Raw genomic sequence first — 25954 nt, forward strand, 5'->3', positions numbered from 1 at the left:
TCCTTCCCCCCCCCCCCCCCCCCCCCCCCCTCATTCCCCCTCCTCCCTACCAAGATCCTACCATGATTACACCTTCTCTCATCCAGCCTCTTGCAAGAGTGCCTTCCCTTACACTTAATTTCTCCATCTCTGCCGCATCTGCTCCCAAGAATGAGGCTTTCCACTCTAGGACATCCGAGGTGTCCTCTTTCTTCAGTAAACATGGTTTCTACCCTGCTGCTGTGAATGAATCTTCTGTGTCCCTCAGTTTGCTCTCACTCACCCCTCTCCCCAGACAGAATACGGATAGAGTTCCCCTGATGCTCACCTTTCACCGTAATTCCGTAATTCTCCAACATTTCTGCCAACTTTCACTCGTCGCATCTTCTCGTCACCACCCTTTCCACTTTCTGTAGGGACCACTCTCGGCATCGTCTTGGTGCACGCATCACATCATATCTAACCCGTACCCTCCTGGTACTTTCCACTGCACCCAAAAGATGTAACATCTATCCCTACACCTCCTCTCTCATTCCCACCCAGGAACCCCAGCAGCCCCTCCAGGTGAGGCAGAGGTTCACATGCACCTACCTCTTCAAACCTCGTTTACTGTATTCAGTGCTCCCGATGTGGCCTCCTTTACCAAGCGTGGACTAGGTGAACGTTTCACTGTTCGACAAGCCCTGGTGGATATCCCGCTCGCTAACCATTTAGACTATCCTTCCCATTCCCATAACAACATATCAGGCTTTGGCCTCCTCCATTGCCAGAGTGAGGCCACACACAAACTGGAGGAACAACACCTCCTATTCCGCTCTCCGTAGTTTGCAGCCCAACGGTATGAATATTGAATTCTCTCATTTCAAGTAATGCCCTCCTAACCAACCCACCCACTCTCCCCGCCTCTTTCAGGTGCCTCTCTCACCCTGACACGCTAACATTCCTCCCACCATCTCCCAATCCCCAGTCTCCCTGCTCCTTTCTCCTTCTTCCCACATTCTCCTCCCATCTTCGAGTTCCCCATTTCCTTTTATCGCCCCCTCCTCCCGTCTCTTCGTGCCCATATCCCTCCTCCAGCGTTGCATTTCACATCTACAGTTCTTATTTGACAGCCTCTTGTCTCCTTTTCACCTCTAGACTTTATCACACTCCACCCATCTGCCAACCACCCCCTCATCTATGTCCACCAATGACTTGCCAGACTTTGTCCCCCACTACCCCCAGATCTCTCTTCCAGCTTTATCCCCCCCCCCACATTCCAATGAATCTGAAGTAGAGTCCTGACCTAAAACTTCATCAGTCCATTCCCTCCATTTGCTCAAGATTCCAGAGTCTTTAGTTTATGTGACTACACTTAAAATGATTACATGGTTACAATTTCATATATTCATGGGATCATGCTGTGCATATGTTTGTAGCTGTGCATATGTTTTGTAACATAACAGAGATTATACTTAATCTCCAATAACCAGCAGGAGTTAGAGGAACCTGTATACTCTTGTCTTTTCTTTGGGTTTCGATGATGAATCACATATGATGAAAGTTAAACTCTCTCTGCCTCTCTCTTTGTCTGTCTCCCTGCAGGCAAAGGTGCGCCCTTGAAAATTACCTTGGTGGGGACAAGGACCTGGAAACCTTTCTCTGGTGTCGAGAGCTCTGGTCGAGAGCTCTATCGCGGGTGTCGAGAGCTCTGTCGGATCACATGCTTATTGGGCACAAATGAAAGAGGGCATATCCCGGCAGCTGCCACATTTAGTACAAACTACTTTTGGGCGTGCAGCCTGCCCTATGTACTGCATACCACATCAGTATGGAGTTCAGTTACTACTCTTGTCATCCATCTGTTTTGTTTATCCCTTTGAACCTTTTTCTGACTACAGTGAACCCTCGTTATTACAAACCTCTTTATAATGGATTTTGGTTATAGCGGATGAACTTACCGATCTTCACCACCAGGCCAGGCAGGTGGACACCCCCGGCACGCGCCGTCACCCAGCCTCTTCCAGGCCAGACCTACCCACCTTCAGCACCGGACCAGACTGCCGACGGTACTCCCGGCTCACAGTGCCTCCACGGCAGTTTCTAGGCCAGCTGGCGACCCCACTCCCAGCCGCCACCACCACCACCATGGCCGCATCCTGACCTACCGACCTTCAACGCCAGGCTGGGCTACCGACACGGCTCACCCCACCCTATCGGCAGCTTTCAGGCTGGACCTACGGCCGCCACTGCCGGCCCACACAGTTTCCTTGGCCGCTCCCAGACCGCGCCTGCCACCGCCAACCCTTTACCTGCATTCCAGCCGCCCACAGGCCGCGACCATGACTCTGCCGATCCTCACCTCCCCTCTGGCCGCCAGCAGGCCCGGGCCATCAACACACCTGGAGTTCGGGCCCCATTCCAGGCAGAGTCTGAAGAAGGGTCTCAACCCAAAACGTCGCATATCCATGTTCTTCACATATGTTGCCTGACTTCCTGATTTACTGCAGCACTATGTGTCCTATTGTGTATTAACCAGCATCTGCATACTTTGTTTCCACTACTTGTACAATGGTACTATAACTCGGTAATCCCTTCCTCACTTATAGCAGACAATCGTCAATAATGACACTATTCCCCCCACCCCCCCATTCCCCCCATGCTCCGTTATAATGAGGGTTTACTGTATTTTGTTTACTGGCCACTTGCCATGGAGGCCCTGCTCTGCATTGTTCTAATAGGGACCTGATTACAAATGCACACAAACTTAGCCATGGAACATTCAACCTGTGCTTTAGACATATAGGAGAATGCTAACAGGACATTGTGCCATTTCTTCAGTCCAGGACCTGCAGTCAGTGGGGTGCAAGTATCCCTGTTTGATTCATGCATTTGTAAGTGTGTTATTCCCTGCCTTCATCTTCTCACAGAGCTATTTATGATGGCCTGTGGGTGCTGGATGCCCTTCAGGTACATTCCCCAATTAAACATTCCCCTCATAACGGTTTTGCACAATTAGGACGAGCCTGCAAGAATACCTCACCTTCCCTTTCCCTCCCCCTCGAGTAGTTAGATCCACCACCAGTAGAGCACACTACTCTTCTCACTCTAGGAGATACTACACTAGCACTGGCACTAACAGCCACCAGGAGTAGTTTGAGCGGGAAAGGTTAAGAGAGGAGGATATTGACTGCCACAAATTAAACTTCATACCTACTGAAATTTGATCAGAAAAGTTTGAACAGTTCCATTCGTAAATATGAATAGGAAGAAAAATAGTTCCATCGGACCTGGAGGCAAATGATGAATGTATCTTTGCCCTCTGACTCTAAACCGACTGCATCACAGTGCCTTTGAAATTTGTTCATTCAGTCATATTTGTGAACTTGGCTACTCTGTGTGAAACCTTCATGGGATTGGGAAGGGCGCATGCTGAAAAGGAAGAATAATTTGATTTATTGGTAATAGGGATATCATTAATTCCTTCTGTTTAAATGAATTTGAGCATCTTTTGCCCAGTGATGGTTTAACCTTTACAGTTAATCCCACATCTTCCATTACAGTCTGGTACTTTATTTGTTTTCAATCCCTCCCCTCTGCTTTTCTCCCTTCTCCAAATTCCATTTCTCTACCCCTCGATACCTTATCTTAGATTGACACCAACACAGAAGGAGATCATTTGATATGCCAGGTGCATACTAGCTCTCAGGGGTGTCATCTCTTTAGTCCCATTTCTTCACCAATTTACTCACCTTCACACATGCACATCAACGTTCTTTCATTTGTAACTTGTAGTGAGAGGTAATTCACAGTTACTAATCCACTAGTATGTCTTTGGGATGTTGGAGGAAATTAGAGCACCCAGGAAAAACCCAAGCCATGACGGACAGAAGATGTAAAGTCTGCACAAGTTTTAACTTTCTCTTTTGTTTACATGTCTCTGACCTCACCTCCCCTTCTACACTATTCATTCTGTCCAAGAGGCAACCTCTGCCCTCTGGATGGGGATGGATTATTGGTTCATGGGTAGGAGTAGTGGGGGCTTCTAAGAGGCCTGTTCTGTCTCATTCAGCTGCCTTAGATCACTTACGCTGAACCCTCCAAATAATACTTCCAACCATCCACCCACCACTACAGGCCAGACTATATGTTGATCATTGAATTACTGGGTGAACATTGTGACCTAGCCGTTTCGGCGCCTCCGTTTTGGGGTTAGTTAGGGTTAGGGTATGGGTTAGGGATAGCGTGCCACAGCAGTGGGCCAGTGGAAACAAATTTCCAAACTTGTTAACATAAAGCTGATCTCACTTGCAATATCCTTGGCATAGGAACTTCTTGCAGCGGGTGATGAATCTCTGGAATTCACTATCCCAAAGTATTGTGACGCATGGAACACTTTTATTTATCTGGAGGTATTTACAGAGGTTAGGGTTAGGGTTAGGGTTGTGATGAGTACAGATATTATAAACAGAGGCGCCGGAACGGCAGCTCCAAAAAGTACCCGACCCCCTCCTGGCTTCTTACCACATCTATGAGATGGAAACTAGGCTAAGTTCATAAAAGTGACCTCAGAGGTTAACTACAAACCATTTTAACATTACTTGTTTTGTTTCTGTTCTGTCAAATTCTGTCTAATTCTCAAACCAAACCATTCCTTTGCCCACGATAAGATGAACTGAATATTCATACAACATGGTTGCATCGTATTTTCTGTTACAAGCGGGTTTTAAAAAAAATATCATTGCTATTTTATGTACATATTTCAGCCCTATCACATTTGATCAGCATCATTGATACTAGTCATCCTCTTCTCCATAACTTTATTTTGTACTTTTAATTCAGTTAGATATAATTTTATGTGAACTACGCGATGTTATTTCTTGGAGGTATAGCATTGAGTTGTCATGTTTCCTTATGAGCTCCTGTCTGCTTGCCCCTCAGATGAGTCTCTTCCACTCTGCCTCCAGTATCAGTGCAATAGTTTTCATTTTACCTCTAACACTGTTATTGGGATTACCAGTTTAATAGTGTGTAGCGCTGGTCATACAATATCAGACTTATTATCCGCATAGCCCTTAAAGTTAGCAGATCAACAAGAGTTCCCCTCATCATTCTGGGCTGGAATGACTCTAGGAACAAGGAATAAAATGTAATGATCAAGAATTTGTAATGGACTTGCAGAAATAGCCCCGTCTCTGGTCCTCATCACCTTTGTCCTGTCTATATTGAGCATTAAGTTCAGTGGAGTATCAAAAATGACCTCCATTATGCTGGTTCAAGTGAATGACTGAGACAACGCACAATAATGTGAAATACTGAACACTCGTATCAGGCACGGAACTCAAAATGCCAAGGTGTGTAAATGTCTGGAAAGTTTTTAATGATTATGTACCGAATTATGCAAATATTTTTTGTATTTGATCTAGTAACGACATATTGTCTATAATATTTTACAGATTGAAATGGTCAGATATATATCTATATACAGATAAATACATATATATAGTGACCTAATGTTACAAATGCCAGATGCATACCCATTGAGGTAATTAGATACCTTGGCAGCAGGTGAAGGCCAGTGTGCTGTCAGATGCAAATCATTGCAAAGTCAGTAGCCATGTAATTTATTGTACAGATCAAACCATTATAATCCGAATCTGTTTTTTTTCCTTTATATGCCATGTTTTAATAAGGAGGTTGGGTATGCAGTTATTTAAGAAGGACCTGCAGATGCTGGAAAATCGAAGGCAGACAAAAATGCTGGATAAACTCAGCGGGTGCAGCAACATATCTGGAGTGTAGGAAATAATTCCTTCGCTCCATAGATGCTGCTGCACCTGCTGAGTTTCTCCAGCATTTTTGTCTACCTTGGGTATGGAGTTATATTGGTGCCTGGAATGGAAAGACTTGGTTGAAGCTCTGTATAGACCAATTTGATCCCACTTAACATATCCGAAACTCAGTCATAACGTCATTAAGACTATAACGGGTCCATGTAATAGGGACAGAGTGGGTATGGTGTTAATCCATGGAGCATCCCTACTTTCATGCTCTCATATAAAATGTTACCAGTATCAAGGCAGAGATGTAATTTGAAATAAATTATAAAAAAAATTAAAATGCATTAACGATAGGAACACGATATAAATTGAAATAGACCAATGCACCATTTGGAAGATATGAAGAGCTTGCAAGGATCAGAGGGTTTACAGCAATGTTTGTCCTTCTTGTCTTAACGTTGAGGCCTTGTCATTGATGAATTGCTGACGAGTGGAGAAATCCCATCACTATTTAATCTTCCAAATGTTTGTTTATCTTGGCTTTTTAACCATTGTATTCCTTCAATAGTTTATTACACAGAAAAGACTAATTAGGCAGGCAATTCCAAGCTAGTATTTAAACAGGGTGTCCTCCCAACAATCTTCATCTAACCCCCATATGTTGGCTTGCTTCCTCTTAATTGTTTTTGCATCAGCTACTTCATATAAAAGGATTGTTTTGTACCTGTTTCTACAGTTTCACCACTCTGGTAGTGGTGTTAATTAATTATTGGATTTATCAATGATTGTCATACTTATTGCTACTCACTTTGGTCTTGCTCAGAAGTAGAGACGTCCTCATGCCCACTGTGTTGAACACAATGATAATTTTACAGAAAGCTGGAGCAACTCCACAGGCCAGACAGCATCTCTGGAGAAAAGGAATAGGTGACGTTTCGGGTCGAGACCCCTCTTCAGACATTATGTAGACAATTTTATAGATCTTATATAGTTTATATCACTCCCCAAGCTTGCAGTACCTCAAAATTACTTTGAATTCCCAAAAGGCCTGCTAAAATGTCAACCTCTTTTTTTTATTTATCCTACTCTCTGAGTGTTTGGACTGCATATTTTGCTCACATGAGAGAACAGTAACTTAAGGAACTGAATTGACAATAGACAATACTTTCATTGAATATGAGATTTGCCTTTTTTTGTTTAAATAATTATTTTTGGTGTTGGTATTGTTTTGCTAGAAAATATTTAATACATGTCCTTGAAGTTTATTATTGGAGATTGCTAGTTTTATAATTCACAAAATAGTATCCCGTTAACAGAAACAGAGAAATATGCACAGCAGGTTAGGCAGCATTTGAATAGTTGCAGATTTGGGCTTCATAACATTTCCAATGAAAGGTCATCGACCTGAAATGTTAACTCTATCTCTCTACAGATGCTTTCTGATCTGCTGAATGTTTCCTGCACTCTGTTTTATTTCAGATTTCTAGCACCTGCAGTTTTGCTTTTTGAAGGCCTACATTTCAATGCCTCATACCTATATTGTATGTTGAGAAAGGGTGCTTTGATGGTGTCAAGAAATTATCAATTGGGCTCAACAATGGTCATATCCCTGAAACTGTTACAGATCAATACTAAAATTTGTTGAACTTGACTAGGGAAGCCTTTTAAAATGTCTGTGTTGCTGATTTAGGATAGTGATTACTAGCAAGACATGGGAAACCTTGATGTTTAATTTGCTACTTTCTGTAAGGTAATGCATCAGGAAACCACCAGTACGCTCAGCAAAGGACAGAAATAAAATATTAAAATTAATAAAATGGGAACTAAAGGTTTGGTATGTTGCCATGACTGTAGCAATTTAAAAACAAAACCTTTTCATACGATTTTCCACTGTGCTTTTTTCATATGATGCACTTTTTAATTCACGTGATACGCTCTTCAGAACGGGTGGACTCAAAGCTCACTTTTTCAAGTAGGCTGAATTGTTTTTAAAGAGCACTCTTGTGGTTAGAATTATTGAGCGATTTGGTGTTGCAGCCACAGTGAATAGAAATAGGTTCAACAATGTTTTTGCTGATCAAGATTTGCTTAGAGATTACCCACCCTATTCCCACCCTGCCTTTTGCCATCCCTGACTCTAATTGTCTCTGTCTCTGTCTCTGCTGCTTCTGCTCCCCAGATGAGCCTTTCCACTCTAGGACATCTAAGACGTCCTATTTCTTTAGTAATTGTTGTCTCTCCCCTCCCGTTATGGATTGCGCCCTCAACCAGGTCTCCGCTGTATCCAACAGTTCTGCACTCTTTCCCCCCGCCCCACCGACAGAACGAGAAAAGAATTCCACTGGTCCTTGACTTTCACACCACCAACCTCCACATCACTTCCGCCACCTTCAATTAGCTCCCACCACCAGTCACAGCCTTCTGCCTCAGTTCCCCTTTCTGTAGAAACAGCTTTCTCCATAACTCCTTGGCTCACTCATTCCTTCCCAACTAAAGTTCTCAGTTGCCAGTGTGAGGCAACATGCAAATTGGAAGAACAGGGTATTTCACTTGCGACCTAATGGTATGAACCCAATAGTATCAAATACTCTCCCCAATCCTCCCCTCTCTTTCCCTCCCCCTCCACCACGGTATACACACATTTCTCCCACAATCTCCCACCACTCTCGTCACCCTGCTCCTTTCCTGTCCTCTGTATGCTCATCTCCCTTTCCAGAGTCTAATATTAACCTTTCCATCCCCTTTCTTCACCGTTGACCCCTTCCACCCTTATCCCCCTCTCTGGCTTTCATTTTATTCCTTTCCCACTTTGACTTCTTTCCTTATCTGCCACCCATTTGTCTCCTTTTCACCTATAAACGACTCCACCCATCTACCAAACAACCTCTATCCACTTTGCCAACGTCCCACCTCTCTCTTCCATTTTTCTCCCCATTCCGCTCAGTCTGATGAAAACTCGTCTGTCCACTCCCTCCACAGTTCCACCTGCACTTTTGTTTTTGCGTGGAGACACGCCCAGCCCTCGGGAGAGTTTTGACTTCTTGTTGGGGACAGTATGGATGACCAATCGCAACGAGTGAGCCGAGATAATGAATGTTTAGTAGGTTGTTCAAACACAGATGGTATCATCACTAAGCTCAATTCTCTGCTCGGTGTAGCAGTAAGGGTGACAATAATCAGGTGCCTAAATACAGGCTGATCGTATCATAGGTGTGCACGGGGTTCCTATAATAACGTAGCACATTGTCCAGGCTCCAATCCACTCCTAACCCATCCCTCAGTTGTTGGGAGTCAACCAACCTGCTGAGGTCACATTCCATACATCATTGGCTTGAGGCCAGTTGACGTTGCCTCCTATACTTGTGTTGGGGAGTTCGTTTTGAGTGATTGCAGTATGACCAATATTTATGGATTTTTTTACAGTGTGTTTTGGTTTATAAACAAATGTATAATTTATATTACCCAAACAGATGTTTTGAATAAAGTTTTTTTTTTTGTTTATCTGTTTGGTGAGCTATTTGGATATTTTTTTTAAATAAAAGTTTTATTCAAATTTTTGATGTGTCCTTTAATATTAACACTGGTAAAAAAGATGAATTTGAGAATGGCGATGGATAGAATATTTGCATACATGTCAGAGCTCTGAGCAGGACAGGCACAAAAGCTGGAGCAACTCAGTGGATCAGAAGGAATTGCAGATGCTTGTTTACATTGAGATACATACAAAATGTATAACTCAGTGGGTCACGCAGCTCATCTGGAAGACCTGGCGAGGTGACATTTTGGGTGGGAATCCTTCAATCCTGAATCCTGACTCAGAATGTTGCCTACCCATGTCTTCCATTGATGCTGCTTGACCCGCTTAACAGTATATCCTTAGGATGGGAAGATGTAATTGGGGGTGGGATCACGGTGGTGAAGGAAATGTCGGAGGATGGTGTGTTGTTTGTTGGGGGAAAGGTGAGGACCAGGGGAACTTTTTTTACAGTGTGTTTTGGTTGCTTATGGAAGGAGGGGGGGGGGGGGGGTGAGGGAAGATCTGCAGGACCCAGAGCAGTTGCTCGTGAGGAACCCATCTATGACAGTAGGGGAGTATCTCATAGACAAGATATCTCAGATGTATGGAAAACGTCATCTTGGAGGAATTGAGAGTAGGGGATAGCATCTTTGCAAGAGGCAGGATGAGAATATGTGTAGTCCAGATAATTCTGGGAGTCTAGTTTGTGGGAGATATCAGTCAATAGTCTCTCCTGTGACGGAGACAGAGAGATCGAGAAAGGGGGGAGAGGTGTCAGAGATAGTCCATGTAAATTTGAAGAGGAAGGGTGGAAGTCAGTGGTGAATAAAGTCCATCAGATCTGCACTGGTGCAGAATGAGGTCCCGATGCAGCCGTCAATGTAGCGGAGAAAGAGTTGGGGGATAGGGCTAGTGTACGCCTGGAACTGGAACGTTCCTGAAACGTTGCCTATTTCCTTCGCTCCATAGATGCTGCAGCACCCGCTGAGTTTCTCCAGCATTTTTGTCTACCCCAGCTTTTAACGTCTCTGCTCCTCGCCATTTGTGGTGTTGGCCATCAATCAGTGAATAGCCCGCCTTGTTCCGGGTTGGTGGGGATTGCGGAAATAGCGTGTCCGGAGCCGGAGCCGGGGCCAGTGTGTGTTGCAGCCTGCAGCGAGCGGGGCTGTCAGAGCCATAGGATCTTTGGTCAGAGCCCATGAACCAGGCGGGAGCGGGCAAGGGGGCGGCCAGGCGGCGCTGCGGTGGGCTCTACCTGTACCTGCGGAAGGCAGCCGGAGCAACAGCGCACCTGAGCGCCCTGGCCATCAGCGTCTACGTGGGAGTGCTCAGCCGCCTGGGAACCAGTGAGTGAGTGGCTGCAGTAAGTGGGGCCAAGTCAGGCGGGCAGGGACAGGGGCAGGGACAGTGCAGCCAGCCATAAGTCTGAAGAAGAGTCTCGACCCAAAACGTCACTCCAGAGATGCTGGAGAAACTCAGCGGGTGCAGCAGCATCTATGGAGCGAAGGAAATAGGCAACGTTTCGGGACGAAACGTTGCCTATTTCCTTCGCTCCATAGATGCTGCTGCACCCGCTGAGTTTCTCCAGCACTTTTGTCTACCTTTGGTTTTCCAGCATCTGCAGTTCCCTCTTAAACTCCAGAGATGCTGCCGGTCCCTCTGAGTTACTCCAACATTTGGTGTCTATCTTCAGTTTAAGCCAGCATCTGCAGTTTCAGGTGGGAATGGGTGGTGTAAAAAGGGATTATTATTGTACAGTGAAAAGCTATGTTTTGCATGCTACGCAGTCAAATCAGATAATCCAGTCAAGCTCAACACAAGAATAGTAGGGAAATGGAAAAAAAATATATGGGGTGCAGAAAATAGCATATGTAGTATTGGTGCGAGTTCATTCAAGCGCTCTCCCTCGTGGTAACATAGAAACATGGAAAATAGGTGCAGGAGTAGGTCATTCGGCCCTTCGAGCCTGCACCGCCATTCAATATGATCATGACTGATCATCCAACTCAGTATCCTGTACCTGCCTTCTCTCCATACCCCCTGATCCCTTTAGCCCCAAGGGCCACATCTAACTCCCACTTAAATATAGCCAGTGAACTGGCCTCAACTACCTTCTGTGGCAGATAATTCCAGAGATTCACCACTCTCTGTGTGAAAAATGTTTTTCTCATCTCGGTCCTAAAAGATTTCCCCCTTATCCTTAAACTGTGACCCCTTGTTCTGGACTTCCCCAACATCGGGAACAATCTTCCTGCATCTAGACTGTCCAACCCCTTAAGAATTTTGTAAGTTTCAATGCTGGAGTAACTCAGCGGGACAGGCATGGTCAGTCATGACTCAATGTTTAAAGCAAACTAGCCACCTATATCTATTACAAACCCACAGACTCCAACAGCAGACGTGGCAATTACCTCCTCTCGCCGTTAGTTTGATGGAAGACTGATCTAAATCAGCCTGCTAAATACTACCTTCACCACCCTGTCTACCTGTGTTGCCAGTTTTGGAGAACTGTGTGCGTGTTCAGCCCTGTTGTAACTCTCCAAAACTGGCAACACAGGTAGACAGGGTGGTGAAGGTAGCATTTAGCAGGCTGATTTAGATTAGTCTTCCACCAAACTAACTTGGTGAGAGGAGATATTGCCACGTCTACTGTTAGAGTCTGTGGGTTTGTAATAGATACAGGTGGCTAGTTTGCTTTAAACATTGAGTCATGCAGCACAGGAACAGGTGGTTTGGCTCGAGATAGACACATAAAGCTGGAGTAACTCAGCTGGTCAGACAGCATCACTGGAGAAAAGGAATAGGCAACATTTTGGGTCGAGACCCTTCTTCAGACTGAGAATGTAGACGTTGATGTAGAGAGATGTACTGTAGAACAAATGAATGAAAGATATGCAAAAAAGAAATTATGATAAAGCTGTTTCCTTTAGACAAAAATGCTGGAGAAACTCAGCAGGTGAGGCAGCATCTATGGAGTGAAGGAATAGGTGACGTTTCGGGTCTCGAAAGGATAGGTTTAAAGGGAAACGCGGGGCGGGACAAGTGTAGATGGGGCATGTTGATCAGTGTGGGCAAGTTGGGCCAAAGGGCCCGTTTTCATGCTGTATGACACTATGATTCTATAAGCTAGTTACATGTGAGTGGTCATGGCTACATCTGTGATCTGTAATATAAAAAGATTACCTGTCAGCCTGGGCTGTATTTGGTGCTAGGGTTCAGAAGTGAAAGGTCTGCATCTTTTCTCACTGGCTATGGCAATGCCAATTGCCTCTATAATGCAGGGTGCTCGAAGCAATGCCTTTTATGGTGCACCATGAAAGATATTTCCTCAAAATGTTGATCCGCTGAAAATGTGTTCTTTTCCAGGTCGTTTCTCCTGGCACCCAGCCTGCATGTCTGTGGCAGTAAGTGCACATTCTTGACATAAACAAATGATTTGACTTAAGTAGTTCCTTCTGATTCAAGATGATCATCTGTATTTTCTGAAATTCCCACTTCTATTGACAGAACTCTGACTTTGTTAGTTTGTAATTTAAAACTTTTGAACATTCTATGGATGTTTTGTCAAGCTGTTCCTAATAGAACAACATTAAATTTTGTAAGTCGGTAGAACTTTTTGTTTTAACTTTGTATGCCTTTCCCTTTCCCTTCTCAACTTGTCTATACCAACATTTATCTGGTGCTCTATAAAAATGTTGTGTTTCGGTCTTAAGATTTGTGTGCATTCATTGTAAACTTATTTCTTCGAAGCTTGGGTTTATAGGCATAATCTGCATAACTCCTGCTCACAAAGCAAATCTGCTGCCCTTGGTAGGTGTCTAGTGAACCTCACCGGACTTACTTTATGGCAACTATATCATTTTCTATGTAAAGATTCCAAATATACGCAATGCCATACGTGCGATCTTGCTTCTCTCTCACCTCTACCTCTCAGCAATGAGGGATGGGTTGCTTCTTAACTGAAGGGGAACCGATATCCTGGCAGACAGGTTTGCTGGGGCTACACGGGTGGGTTTAAACGAGATTAGCAGGGGGGTGGGATCCCAAGCAGGACCAACGCAAGTGAGAGGCTGGATGTTGGTATGGAGGGTGATATAGATCATGAATTGTTGGGGTCCAAGCACCAATCCCACTGACAGCCAACTAGCCTCAGTCTGCAAACCTGCCACAGATCTATTTATCTGTGACAGAATCCTGGGGATTGCTGAAGAAGGGTGTCGACCCAAAACGTCATCCATTCCTTCTCTCCAGAGATGCTGCCTGACCCGCTGAATTACTCCAGCATTTTGTGCCTACCTTTGGTTTGAACCAGCATCTGCACTTCCTTCCTACACACTTGCTATTTGAATGTTTGTTCTTCTCAAATGTATGCATCTGAAGTTGATACACGCACATCTTAGGACTCCAGCACATTGACAGATGTGGCATAGTAAGCATTTTATCGGGATGCACCACATCATGGTTTGGGAACGGCTCCATCCAAGACTACAAGAAATAGCAGAGAATTGTGGACGCAGCCCAGAACATCACACAAAGCAACCTCCCTTTCATTGACTTACGCTGCCTCAGCAAGGCCAGCAGCTTAATCAAAAACGAGTCGCACCCTGGCCACTCCCTCTTCTCCCCTCTCCCTTCGACAAAAGGTATAGAAGTGTGAAAATGCACACCAGATTCAGGGACAGTTTCTTACCAGCTGTTATCAGGCAACTGAACCATTCTACCACAACTAGAGAGCAGTGCTGAACTTATTGAATCCGTGCCATTTTTGAGACTATTCCCAATTCACCGCCTATGTCTCTGTAATTTTCTATAATATAGCAGGATTTTATATAAAAATTCAAAATGAATTATTGTTCAAAATCAATTTTTTTAATGAAATCATGCCAACTGCAAAGCTATGAAGCATGTGTTGGCTATGTTAGATTGAAAGGATACATTAACATTTTTGACAGAAAATGTGCAATGGCCATCATTTAAAGAATGAATACATACCTTGCAGCAAACATGCATCCCCTTTTATAAATATAGACATAAAGTGCTGCCCTCCTAGTAACTCCGTGAGTCAGGCAGCATCTCTGCAGGATAAGGGTAGGTGACGTTTTGGGTCTGAATCCTTCAGGCTGATTATAGTGGTGTGTAGTTGGGGAAGTGATAGGCGGACACACGGAACTGCAGATACTGGTTTACAAATAAAAGACACAAAATGCTGGAGTAACTTAGCAGGTCAAGCAGTATTTCTGGAGAATATGAAAAGGTAGTATTTCTGGTGGGGACCTTCTTCCGACTGATTATACTGGGGAGGAGAGGTGGGGGCAGGACAAAGTCTGACAAGTGATAGCTGGATACAGGTGAGCGACGAAGTCCAGAAATGAAAGGACGAAAAGTGTGAAATAAGCATATTAAGGTTAGAAGATGCATGGAATGTGAAGCCAGAGGAAGGGGATGGCGGAAAGGAGAAAGGGAGAGGCAAGGGGGTAAGGTTACCTAAAGTTGGAGAATTCAATGTTCATAGCATTGGGTCTTTAGACTTTAGAGATCCAGTGTGGAAACAAGGCCTTTAGCCCAGTCCGGTGAGTCTCCACTGACCAACAATCACCTGTTCCCACGCGCAGCATCCTACACACTGGGCACAATTCACAATTCTATCCAAAGCCAATGAACCTAAAATCCCATATGGTCACAGGGGAACATACAATCTCCGTACAGGCAGCACCCACAGTCAGGATTGAACCCAAGGCTCTGGCATAATGCCCCGTCCCACTTAGGAAACCTGAACGGAAACCTCTGTAGACTTTGCGCCCTACCCAAGCTGTCCGTGAGGTTCCCGGAGGGTTTAGTCAGTCTCCCTACCTGCTTCCACTACCTGCAACTTCCAGCAACCACCTGCAACGTCCGGGAACCTCGGTGGGGCGCAAAGTCTCCAGAGGCTGTCCTGAACATTAATACTTTTTGTTTTGCATTTTTTTGCTTTGTGATCCTCAGCTGCCACAGTTTGAGGGAAACTTGAATTTATTTGTGCACATTTACAACATGCATCTCAGCAGTTTCCACTTCAAATATAAACATAACACATGGTTGCATCTATACAATGATGTTTTATGCTTATACTTGAAGTGGACTGCATTTGCTTGAGAAGATCAGCGCACTTTGAGAGGATTTACTTTGTTAACTTTTTTACTCATATATGTTATTGATTGTATGTGCAACATGATAATAAAACAAAAAACAAGTGGTGTTAAGCACAAAGTGATATCAGTAGTTGCTACACTAGGTACTGTGTATGTCGCCTATTAATTGCCAAAGAAAATCACGATTGAGTCAATTAACTGTTTGGATGGGAATAGAACTACAGATAATTTTCTGTAGGAAGGAACTGCAGATGCTGGTTTAAACTAAAGATAGATACAAAAAGCTGGAGGTACTCAGCGGGTCAGACAGCATCTTTAGTCTACAAAGATGCTGCCTGACCCGCTGAGTAATTCCAGCTTTTTGTGTCCTACCTACAGTTAATTTATTGTGTCTGCACACTGATTGTGTGAATTATTTTTTTTTTTGGCAATATTAATGGAGATTTGGTGGTTTTGTTGTTCTTGGACAGTGTTGATCTGCCTGTTAAAAACAAAATCAGAATACAGCGTGCTAGCATTGGGATAGAGTGGAAAATAAAATGAACCTGGCTCCCACCGAAGAACAATAGAACAAAGTTGAAATGGAATAAAGTGTCATTTGATGATGATACTTTATTGTCCCTTACTCAGACACAGTGAAAAATGTTTTATACAATACATTAAAATCGTACCATAGATAAATGCAATCAACGAGAAGTACAGAAGTGCCATGATTGTAATGTACAAATACACGTACAAATGAATTGTAGCATTCAGGTGTATGGTTTATCAAATGTCTTTTTGAAATGGAAAAATGAATTGGTGAAAGGGTGTGGTTTTTAACTGTAAAACGGGCTTCACAGCACCAGAGATCGTGGCTCAAACTGACCACAGGTGCCAATGGTGTGAAGTTTGCATGGTTTCCCTCTGACACGTGCGTTTCCTCCCACATCCCAAAGACATGCATTTTTGTAGGTTAATTGGTCTCAATAAATTGCCCCTAGTGTATATGGAGTAGATGAGAAAGTGTTGTGTAAGAAAGAACTGCAGATGCTGGAGAAATCGAAGGTAGACAAAAATGGTGGAGAAACTCAGCGGGTGAGGCAGCGTCTATGGAGCGAAGGAAATAGGTGATGTTTTGGGTCGAGACCCTTCTTCAGCAATCCCCAGGAGTAACTCAGCAGGTCAGGCGGCATCTCTGGCGAAAATGGATAGAAGGCATTTTGGGTTGGGACTGATCAGACTGGGGGTGGGGTGAAAACTGGAGGCAATAAATGACTGGGACAAGTCGGATGATCTCAGGCACGGCTGTTCCCAAATAGACCAATTTAAATATAATACTTTAATTTAATCAATTTTATTTAATTTCAATCAATTTAAATTTAATTTAATGTTGGCCTATTGAGGAAACACCCTGCATGAGGTCATCTGTGGCCGACATCCAGTGGCCTGTCCTCCATGGATGGTCCAGACCATTTTAAAGTTGAACTGCGAGTTCTTATTAATATCTGTATGTGCTGAGTTCTCATGGACAGATATAGTCTGTTAGACATGGTCTCATGGACAGATATAATCATGCTCAAATAATTAGTTGATAAAAAACTGCCTTGGGACCACAGGGATGGCACAGTGACACAGCGGTAGAGTTGCTGCTTTACAGCGAATGCAGCGCCGGGGACCCCGGTTCGATCCCGACCACGGGTGCTGTCTGTACGGAGTTTGTACGTTCTCCCTGTGACAGCGTGGGTTTTCTCCAAGATCTTCGGTTTCCTCCCACACTCCAAAGACGCACAGGTTTGTCGGTCAATTGGCTTGGTGTAAGTAAATTGTCCCTAGTGAGTGTAGGATAGTGTTAATGTGCAGGGATCGCTGGTCGGTGCGGACTCGTTGGGTATCCATAAACTATAAACTAAAATCATTCACATGCTCAGGTGGTAGACCGGGTGACCTCGAATAAAATACTGCCACTGCAGGATGTGCTAATGTAGGAAAAGAAGCAGCAAGCTTGATGTACAAGCTCCTAATGCCAACATGATCACTTGCCTTGTGCTACTGATAGATGGATAATTCTTTGTCGGATATCCAGCTGGCCAACTCTGTTCTTTGAAATCAAGCTGTAATCATCGGTATCACCAGTGACAACCTTTATTTGATCTATTCACTGAATCTAATCGTGCAGGATAACGTGAGATCTTCTTCACTGAAGTACCGTACATCTGAACAGTGATCCAGAAGCCATGGACCATCCATGGAGGACAGGCCAGGAGATGTCGGCAATTTAATTAAAATTGTTTAAAATTTAATTTAAGAAAATATTTAATTTAAATTGGCCTGTTAAGGGATCACCCTGCTAGAGATCACCTGTTCCCAGCCCAGATTTGTCGTAGGCTTTTTTTTGCCTCCAGTTTCCACCCACCCAACAGTCAGTCTGAAGATGGGTCCCAACCCCAAATGTCATCTATCCATTTTTGCCAGAGATGCTGCCTGACCTGCTGAGTTACTCCAGCATTGTGTGTCTATCTATTTTATTCCATGTGAGCTGATGTTAGAATCAACTCTTCAGTGTGGGTCTTACTGAGCTGAATCTCTATTTAACCCTTTAAAGGTGGAAATGTATTCAGGAAACATACAATGCAGATTTTTCCAATAACCTCTTTGAAAATCTGTAACTCCAGGCATGGCTGTCAGAGAGGGGGGTTTAGGGTGAATATTGCAATAGCTGAGGATTTGGCTGAAGACACCAATACAGAATGGAAGGAGATTGGAAATATGGGAGAGGTGAGAATTAGGAGACTGCAATGATTGTCAGACCTGACTAGGGGAAACAAGGAACTGCAGATGCTGCTTTGCAGACGACACAAAGTTTGCAATTGCTGGAGTAACTCAGCAGCAGCATCTCTGAACAACACGGATAGATGACATTTTATAACCATATAACATATAACCATATAACAACTACAGCACGGAAACAGGCCATCTCGACCCTTCTAGTCGTGCCGAACATAACTAGTCCCGGATAGACCATAACCCTCCATTCCATTTTGGGTCGGGACCCTACTTCACTGGAAGCTCAAAGAATAACTTCAGTATTGACACTCAGTGGGAAAAGCCACAATGAGTTGCATTAATGAGATCAAACAATATTTGGTATTGACTGACCACAATGAGTTGCATTAATGAGATCTGTATTTGATTTACTTTTCAGGTCTGCTTTTGTATGACTGAAGCCATTCTGACGTTCTCGAAGGACAGCTCCCCATTTTTCTGTTGCACGGTGCAAGCTAAGGTGCGACTACACTGGGTCATGCAAGTCCTTGCCACGATCTTTGGCTCGATTGGCCTGGTTTTCATTGTTTCCAGCAAGAACATCTCGGAGTCTCCGCACCTCACCTCCTGGCACAGCATCCTGGGTATCGGCACTGCCATTGCTGTGGGCGGTCAGTTGCTTTGCGGCCTCTGCCTTCTGTTTCCACAGTTGATCAATACCTACTCCGTGGCTAGGCTGCGGCTTTACCATGCCACATGCGGTCTACTGGCTTACCTGATGGCAATGGCCACGGTCATGCTGGGATTATGCTCTGACTGGTTCACATCCCAGGTTAACACAGTTGTGTGGTACTTGTGTATAATCACACTGCTGATTCCAGCTCTTGTTATCATGAACCAAGTCAATAGTGGTTACCTGTCCAAGAAGAAAATAGAAGTTTAATATTGGATCAACTTCAAAGTGCACATTTCTCAACTACCCAGCAAGGATGAGCTTCAAAGTCAAATTAAATTGCAGTGATTGATTGAGCTGGGCAAATGGAATATCTTTGTACTAAACCAGCTGTAAGAAACCTTTTAGTGTTCCTATTTCCTTCTCCCCCACCCTATCCACTTTATTTTGTGCTGACAAAGTAATGTATTCTCTTGACACATTGTGTGTTGTTTGTTGCCTGTGGACTCTCCTTGGGACATGAAGTATATGCTGTATAGGAATTAAAGTTCTTAATGGATGCATATTGTTATCAAATAACAAGATGTTAATGTGTACTTCTGGAATGTGTAAATGAACACAGCAAGAGACATGAGACATCATGTCAATGGAAACATCATGTAAATCATGGCAATGAGAAATGCCAGTTATCTTTACAGATGAAGCCTTACAAGATTTGAAGATTTACAAGGTTTTTCCTTAACTAGTCTGAAGAAGGGTCTCGACCCGAAACGTCACCCATTCCTTCGCTCCAGAGATGCTGCCTGTTACTCTAGCATTTTGTGCCTATCTTCGGCTTAAACCAGCATCTGCCGTTCCTTCTTACCCAACTCCGCAGACTTGGCCTCCAGCCCTATAGTGTTGAGCACAGGGCAGAGAGAAAATCATTTGCCAAATAACATCCCAGCTGGTCATGGAATCAGTTGACTGCCTGTGGAATCATTTTAAAATAATTGAAAATGCGTACGTTCCAAATGGTATTTATTTTTTATATTTGTGCATCAATTTAGCAGCGACGATGGAAATACTTCTGTAAAATTCCATTCAATATCGGGCACAAGGTTGCATTATGTAAACAATGTATCTAAAATAATTCACGTTTTTAATTGTTATCACGGTCCGTGTCCAATTGTCCGATGTTGTATTTTATGAGTATTATGTGACACAAATTGTTCATCTTTTCCCTCTTGTGATGTATTTAAATGCAGCGGCCATAATTTTTGTTCTGGTTTTTGAATCCTTGGCTAATAAGGCATATATTATCTTTCTGCGTGACATTCTGGGTTTTCTGTACATAATCGTGCCAAAAAATTTGTTGGTCAGTTTGCATTGTATTTAACTTTCAAAGTTATTGGAATCTTTAAATCTTTTTTAAATAAAACCCAGCACGGTCATCAAACTTATTCAATTAGTTTAGTTTAGAGACACAGTGCGGAAACAGGCCCTTCAGCCCATCGAGTCTGCACTGACCAGTGATCCCCACACAGTAACACACTAGGGACAATTTTACGTTTATACCAAGACAATTTACCTACAAATCTGTACGTCTTTGGAGTGTTGGAGGAAACTGAAGATCTCAGAGAAAACCCACGCGGTCTTGGAGCGAATGCACAAACTCTATATGGAGAGAACCCGTTCTCTGGCGCTGTAAGGCAGTAGCTCTACCGCTACACCCACGTGCTTTTTATTTCAGTAGAATTAAATCTAAGAACATCTAACTGCCCATCATATTTTTGAGAGCTGATTGACAGCTACACCAGGTCCACCTCCCCGCGTTTGGTCCATATCTCTCCAAACATGGCCTTTCCATGTACTCATCAGTCTGAAGAAGGCTCGACCCAAAGCATCACCCACTCCTTCTCTCCAGAGATGCTGCCTGTCCTGCTGAGTTGTTCCAGCATTTGTGTCTACAGTTTAAACCAGCAACTGCAATTCCTTCCCACACTATCCATGTACCTGTCTTAACTGTTTCTTAAATGTTGGGATAGAGCCAGCCTGAACTACCTCCTCTGGCAGCTTGTTCCATACACCCACCACCCTCTGTGTGAAAATGTTACCCCCTCAGATTCTTATTAAATCTTTTCCCCTTCACCTTAAAGCTATGTCCTGTAGTCCTTGATTCACAAGAGAGTCTGTATCTCCCAGATCTATTCCTCTCATGATTTTATACATGTCCACAATAACATCCCTCCTACACTCCAAGGAAAGATTCCCAGCCTACTAAACCTCTCCCTACAGCTCACACCCTCTGGTCCTGTCAACATCCTTGTAAATCTTCTCTGTACCTTTTCCGGCTTGCCAACATCTTTCCTATAACATGGTGCCCTGAACTGAACACAAAACTCTAAATGCGGCCTCAACATCTTAAACAGCTGCAATACTGTAGTTCAAATTAATGTTGTTTCGTGAACTCTGGGTGAACACAGTGATGGACTCAGATCACTTTCTAAAGAAGGTCCATCTGTCTCCTCAGATTCTGGTGAACTTCTACCGCTGCACCGTCGAGAGCATCCTTACCAACTGTATCATATTATGGTATGGCAACTGCTCTGTCTCCGAGGGGGAGGGTGGTGAAAATTGCCCAACGCATCACCGGTTCCTCACTCCCCTCCATTGAGTCTGTCCAAAGCAAGCGATGTCTGCGAAGGGCGCTCAGCATCGTCAAGGACTGCTTTCACCCCAACCACAGACTGTTTACCCTCCTACCATCTGGGAGGCGCTACATGTCTCTCTCCGTTGCCGGACCAGCAGGTCCAGGAACAACTTCTTCCCTGCGGCTGTCACATAACTCAACACTGTACCTCGGTGACTGCCAATCACCCCCCCCCCCCCCCACCCCCCCCACAGGATGCTCCTTCCACCAAGAAAAAAAAATAATTGCCCTACTATGACTGTATGCACGTAAACATATTTATTGCTCATATTCTATGTCGCTCTTCTAGGGAGATGCTATCTGCATTTTGTTGGCTCTGTACTGTACACTGCACAATGGACAATAAAGTTTGAATCTGAATCTGAATCTGAATCTTCTGCCACTATCCTCACACAGTTCGGCCCCAAGTAGAAGGGTTGCAGGGTTGAAAATCCGGATGTGAGTCTCCTCCGTAGAACTATTTGTGTTTCTACGATGTAAACTGAGCAACTTGAGTATGTTTGTTACTCCGAGCCCAAAGTAAAGTCACTTTCCATCTTTTTCCTACACCGATCAATGCACTTTAAGCCAAAAGGTCGTGAAAAATGAAACGTTGGTATTGGATGCACCAGGACTTATTTTTTCTGCCATTCGCCACTTTATTTCTGTTTCCAATATCAGCAGACTGGTGCAAATGTGAACATAGTGATGAATTGCAGTGATACCATTTGTGAACCAATATCAAATTGTAGGCTGAGTTATAATATCCAATGTTTTACTGCATGGTCGTCCCATCATTTAAGAAAGCTCCTGTTACTTGAAAACATGCAAAAAGTCATAAAAGAAAAGCCTGTGTACATTATTCATGAAATGCAGCAGTCATAGAACATAGAAAAATAGATGCAGAGGTAGGCCATTCGGCCCTTAGAGCCAGCACTACCATTCAACACGATCATGGCTGATCATCTAAAATCAGTATCCCGTTCCTGCTCAAGAAGGAACTGCAGATGCTGGAAAATCGAAGGTACACAAAATTGCTGGAGAAACTCAGCGGATGCAGAAATAGGCAATGTTTCGGCCCGAAACGTTGCCTATTTCCTTCGCTCCATAGATGCTGCTGCACCCGCTGAGTTTCTCCAGCAATTTTGTGTACCTCCCGTTCCTGCTTTTCCCCCATATCCCTTGATTCCTTTAGCCCTAAGAGCTAATTGAAAACTCTTGAAAATATACACTCTTATCAGTTGGGTTGCAGCAGGATAGCTATGAGATTTGGACTATAATTTTTTTCACACAGAGAGTGGTGAATCTCTGGAACTCTCTGCCACAGAGGGTAGTCGAGGCCAGTTCATTGGCTATATTTAAGAGGGAGTTAGATGTGGCCCTTGTAGCTAAGGGGATCAGGGGGTATGGAGAGAAGGCAGGTACGGGATACTGAGTTGGATGATCAGCCATGATCATATTGAATGGCGGTGCAGGCTCGAAGGGCCGAATGGCCTACTCCTGCACCTAATTTCTATGTTTCTATAAGGTTTTGTCTGTTTGGTTCTTGTTGGAAAGGAATAGAGGAAATCGCCCATTGCTCCTCAAATAATGCCTCAGGATTAGACAATAGACAATAGGTGCAGGAGTAGGTCATCCAGCCCTTCAAGCCAGCACCGCCATTCAATGTGATCATGGCTGATCATCCATAATCAGTACCCCGTTCCTGCCTTCTCCCCATATCCCCTGACTCCGCTATCTAACACTCTAAGAATATCCGCCATCAATTACTCTAAGAATGTGTCAGGTTGGATTTTGTTCTTGGTGCTTTGTTCAATTTAATTAAAAATTAAGAATTGTGAAATGCTTCCCTTGTCTAAATGATCCCCCCCTCTACTCTCCCCCAGCCGCACCCCCCGCAATACTGCCATCACGTCTCCAAATAGTGGATCTCATTGCTTTGTCAAGGGTCATTAGTCTTTGAGCTATATCGCTCGATTTGGCAAGGGACTCACACACATATGAAAAGGAGAATGATTTGAAATACTAATCCGAATCTCAAAATCCTTCCCTGCTGGGATTCCTGCTAAATTAAAAAAAATATTTCTTCCAAATTGAGTCAATCACGGCATGATTTATTCCAATTTAATCTTCCTTTGAGATTCCAATTTTTTTTCAAATGAAAATTTTCAGTTTCATTATCCCATCCAGCTGTTGGTACCTGTCCGAGAAACTGTTATAATGCACAAGCTAGTGAGCTAACAGTTTAATCCATGGTCTGTGATGAACTAGTCAAGCTTATTCTCGACCAGAATGGTAATTTGAATCCACAAGTATCAGGTCAGAACTTGTCTTTATTGTCTTTGCGAATGTGCATGTTTTTCATATAGGCACAGTAGGTGGCGCAGCAGGAGAACTAGATATCGCCAGAGTGTCGGGTTCGATCCGGACTTCGGTTGCTTGTCTGTACGGAGTTTGTACGTTAATGAGCGGGGATCGCTGGCCAGTGTGGACTGTGGGCTGAAGCGTCTGGTTCTATGCTGCATCTAAACTAAACTAAACATAATGCCTAAGATAGACACAAAAAGCTGGAGTAACCCAGTGGGACAGGCAGCATCTCTGGAGAGAAGGAATGGGTGACGTTTTGGGTGGAGATCCTTCTTCAGACTGGTTGGGGAATAAGGGAAACGAGAGATATAGATGGTGATGTGGAGAGATAAAGAACAATGAATGAAAGATATAGCAAAAAAGGAACGATGATAAAGGAAACAGGCCATTGTAAGGTGTTTGTAGAGTGAAAATGAGAAGCTGGGTTGGGGGAGGGGTAGAGAGAGAGGGAATGCCGGGGCTACTTGAAGTGAAAGAAATCAATATTCATATCACTGGGCTGTAAGCTGCCCAAATGAAATATGAGATGCTAGGTACACAAAATTGCTGGAGAAACTCAGCGGGTGCAGCAGCATCTATGGAGCGAAGGAAATAGGCGACGTTTCGGCCCGAAACGTCGCCTATTTCCTTCGCTCCATAGATGCTGCTGCACCCGCTGAGTTTCTCCAGCAATTTTGTGTACCTTCGATTTTCCAGCATCTGCAGTTCCTTCTTGAACACGAAATATGAGATGCTGTTCCTCCAATTTGCGTTTAGCCTCACTCTGACAACAGAGGAGGCCTAGGACTGAAAGGCCTGTCATAATGTCAATTGTGGTCGAATAGTCTGGAACTGCCATTGTCAATTGTGAAAACATGAGTGAAATAAAGACTCGCAAAACTGTTTTGTCTGAATGCACTTGAGGCATGAGAGAGCCATCACATGACCTTTTTTAATAGGTGAAGTTTGGCCACAACAGGAAACACTTCACCTGCAAAGTTGTGGAAACCTACAAGTTTCTTCCCCAGAAAGGGAGTAGCTGCAAGAGGGTTACCAGAAGTAATTAAAACATGAGTAACAGATTTTATTGGTGCCAGGTACTCGAAGTAATTATACCTGACATATCACAAAGTCTACTCTATTAAAAATGACAAATATAACAATTTTATTGATTTAACTTGATTTGCAAGAGGGTTCAAATAGAACAATAGTTTAAGGAAGTTGTTACGAGATTATTTTATATTTAAAATTGGTACATGTGTCAGAGGTTATGGGGAGAAGGCAGGAGAATGGGGTTAGGAGGGAGAGGTAGATCCGGCATGATTGAATGGCGGAGTAGACTTGATGGGCCGAATGGCTTAATTCTACTCCTATCACTTATGACCTTAAAAGTGAGGAATTTCTCAATTTATAACAATAGCTTACTTGTGTAAATTGGGTAAATTTGCTACTGTGTGTTGTGTTGGAACTATATCATTTCACTGCAAGTAGCAGATTTAGTTTAGGGAAGAACTGCAGATGCTGGTTTAAATCGAAGGTAGACACAAAATGCTGGAGTAACTCTGCGAGACAGGCAGCATCTCTGGAGAGAAGAAATGGGTGACGTCTCGGGTCGAGACCCTTCCTCAGACTGATATCAGGGACTGAGGAAGGGTCTTGACGTGAAACATCACCCATTCCTTCTCTCCAGAGATGCTGCCTGTCCCGCAGATTTACTTTAGTTTAATCTAGAGGGACAGCGTGGAAACAGGCCCATCGGCCCACCGAGGCCGTGCCGACCAACGATTTCCCGCATATTATCACTATATTACACATATTAGGGATCAGGTGGGGCGGCGCGACTCACGTCGCAGCGGCCTCTGCAGTCCGTTTGTCTTTTTGTTATTTTTTGTCCCGTTTTAATGTAGTTTTTATTTTTTTGATGGGGTGTGGTGTGTGTGTGTGTGTGTGTGTGTGTGTGTGTGTGTGTGTGTGTGTGTGTGTCCTGGTGGTGTGTGTGTGTGTGTGTGTGTGTGTGTGTGTGTGTGTGTGTGTGTGTGTGTGTGTGTGGGGGGGGGGGGGGAATCTTTAAAAAAAATTCCCCTGCACGGAGAACCCGACCTTTCCCTGTCGGGTCTCCGTTGTCGTTGGGGCTGC

General features: G+C 43.9%; 2 protein-coding genes across 4 annotated transcripts in view; both read left to right on the forward strand.

Annotated features, from left to right (window-relative positions):
• Window positions 1-9278, forward strand: part of LOC129709032 (ataxin-7-like protein 1) — a 67102-nt gene extending 57824 nt beyond the window's left edge. The window contains exon 11 of the mRNA XM_055655146.1: window positions 1564-9278. Coding sequence (XP_055511121.1) covers window positions 1564-1581 — 18 coding nt within the window. The 3' untranslated portion in view covers window positions 1582-9278. The remainder of the gene's footprint in view (window positions 1-1563) is intronic.
• Window positions 9279-10351: 1073 nt separating this feature from the next.
• Window positions 10352-20239, forward strand: LOC129708574 (probable transmembrane reductase CYB561D1). 3 transcript variants are annotated; one of them, XM_055654384.1, is made up of 3 exons: window positions 10352-10601; window positions 12622-12659; window positions 18568-20239. In XM_055654384.1, the coding sequence occupies exons 1-3, from the start codon at window positions 10454-10456 to the stop codon at window positions 19069-19071; spliced, it is 690 nt and encodes a 229-aa protein (XP_055510359.1). In that variant the 5' UTR covers window positions 10352-10453; the 3' UTR covers window positions 19072-20239. The 3 variants fall into 3 exon arrangements, with proteins under 3 accessions (XP_055510359.1, XP_055510361.1, XP_055510360.1); XM_055654386.1 differs by having other exon boundaries at window positions 10480-10618; XM_055654385.1 differs by having other exon boundaries at window positions 10495-10605.
• The last annotated feature ends 5715 nt before the right edge of the window (window positions 20240-25954 follow it).

This window comes from Leucoraja erinacea, chromosome 24 (genome assembly GCF_028641065.1).
Source record: "Leucoraja erinacea ecotype New England chromosome 24, Leri_hhj_1, whole genome shotgun sequence".
Classification (NCBI taxonomy): Eukaryota; Metazoa; Chordata; class Chondrichthyes; order Rajiformes; family Rajidae; genus Leucoraja; species Leucoraja erinaceus.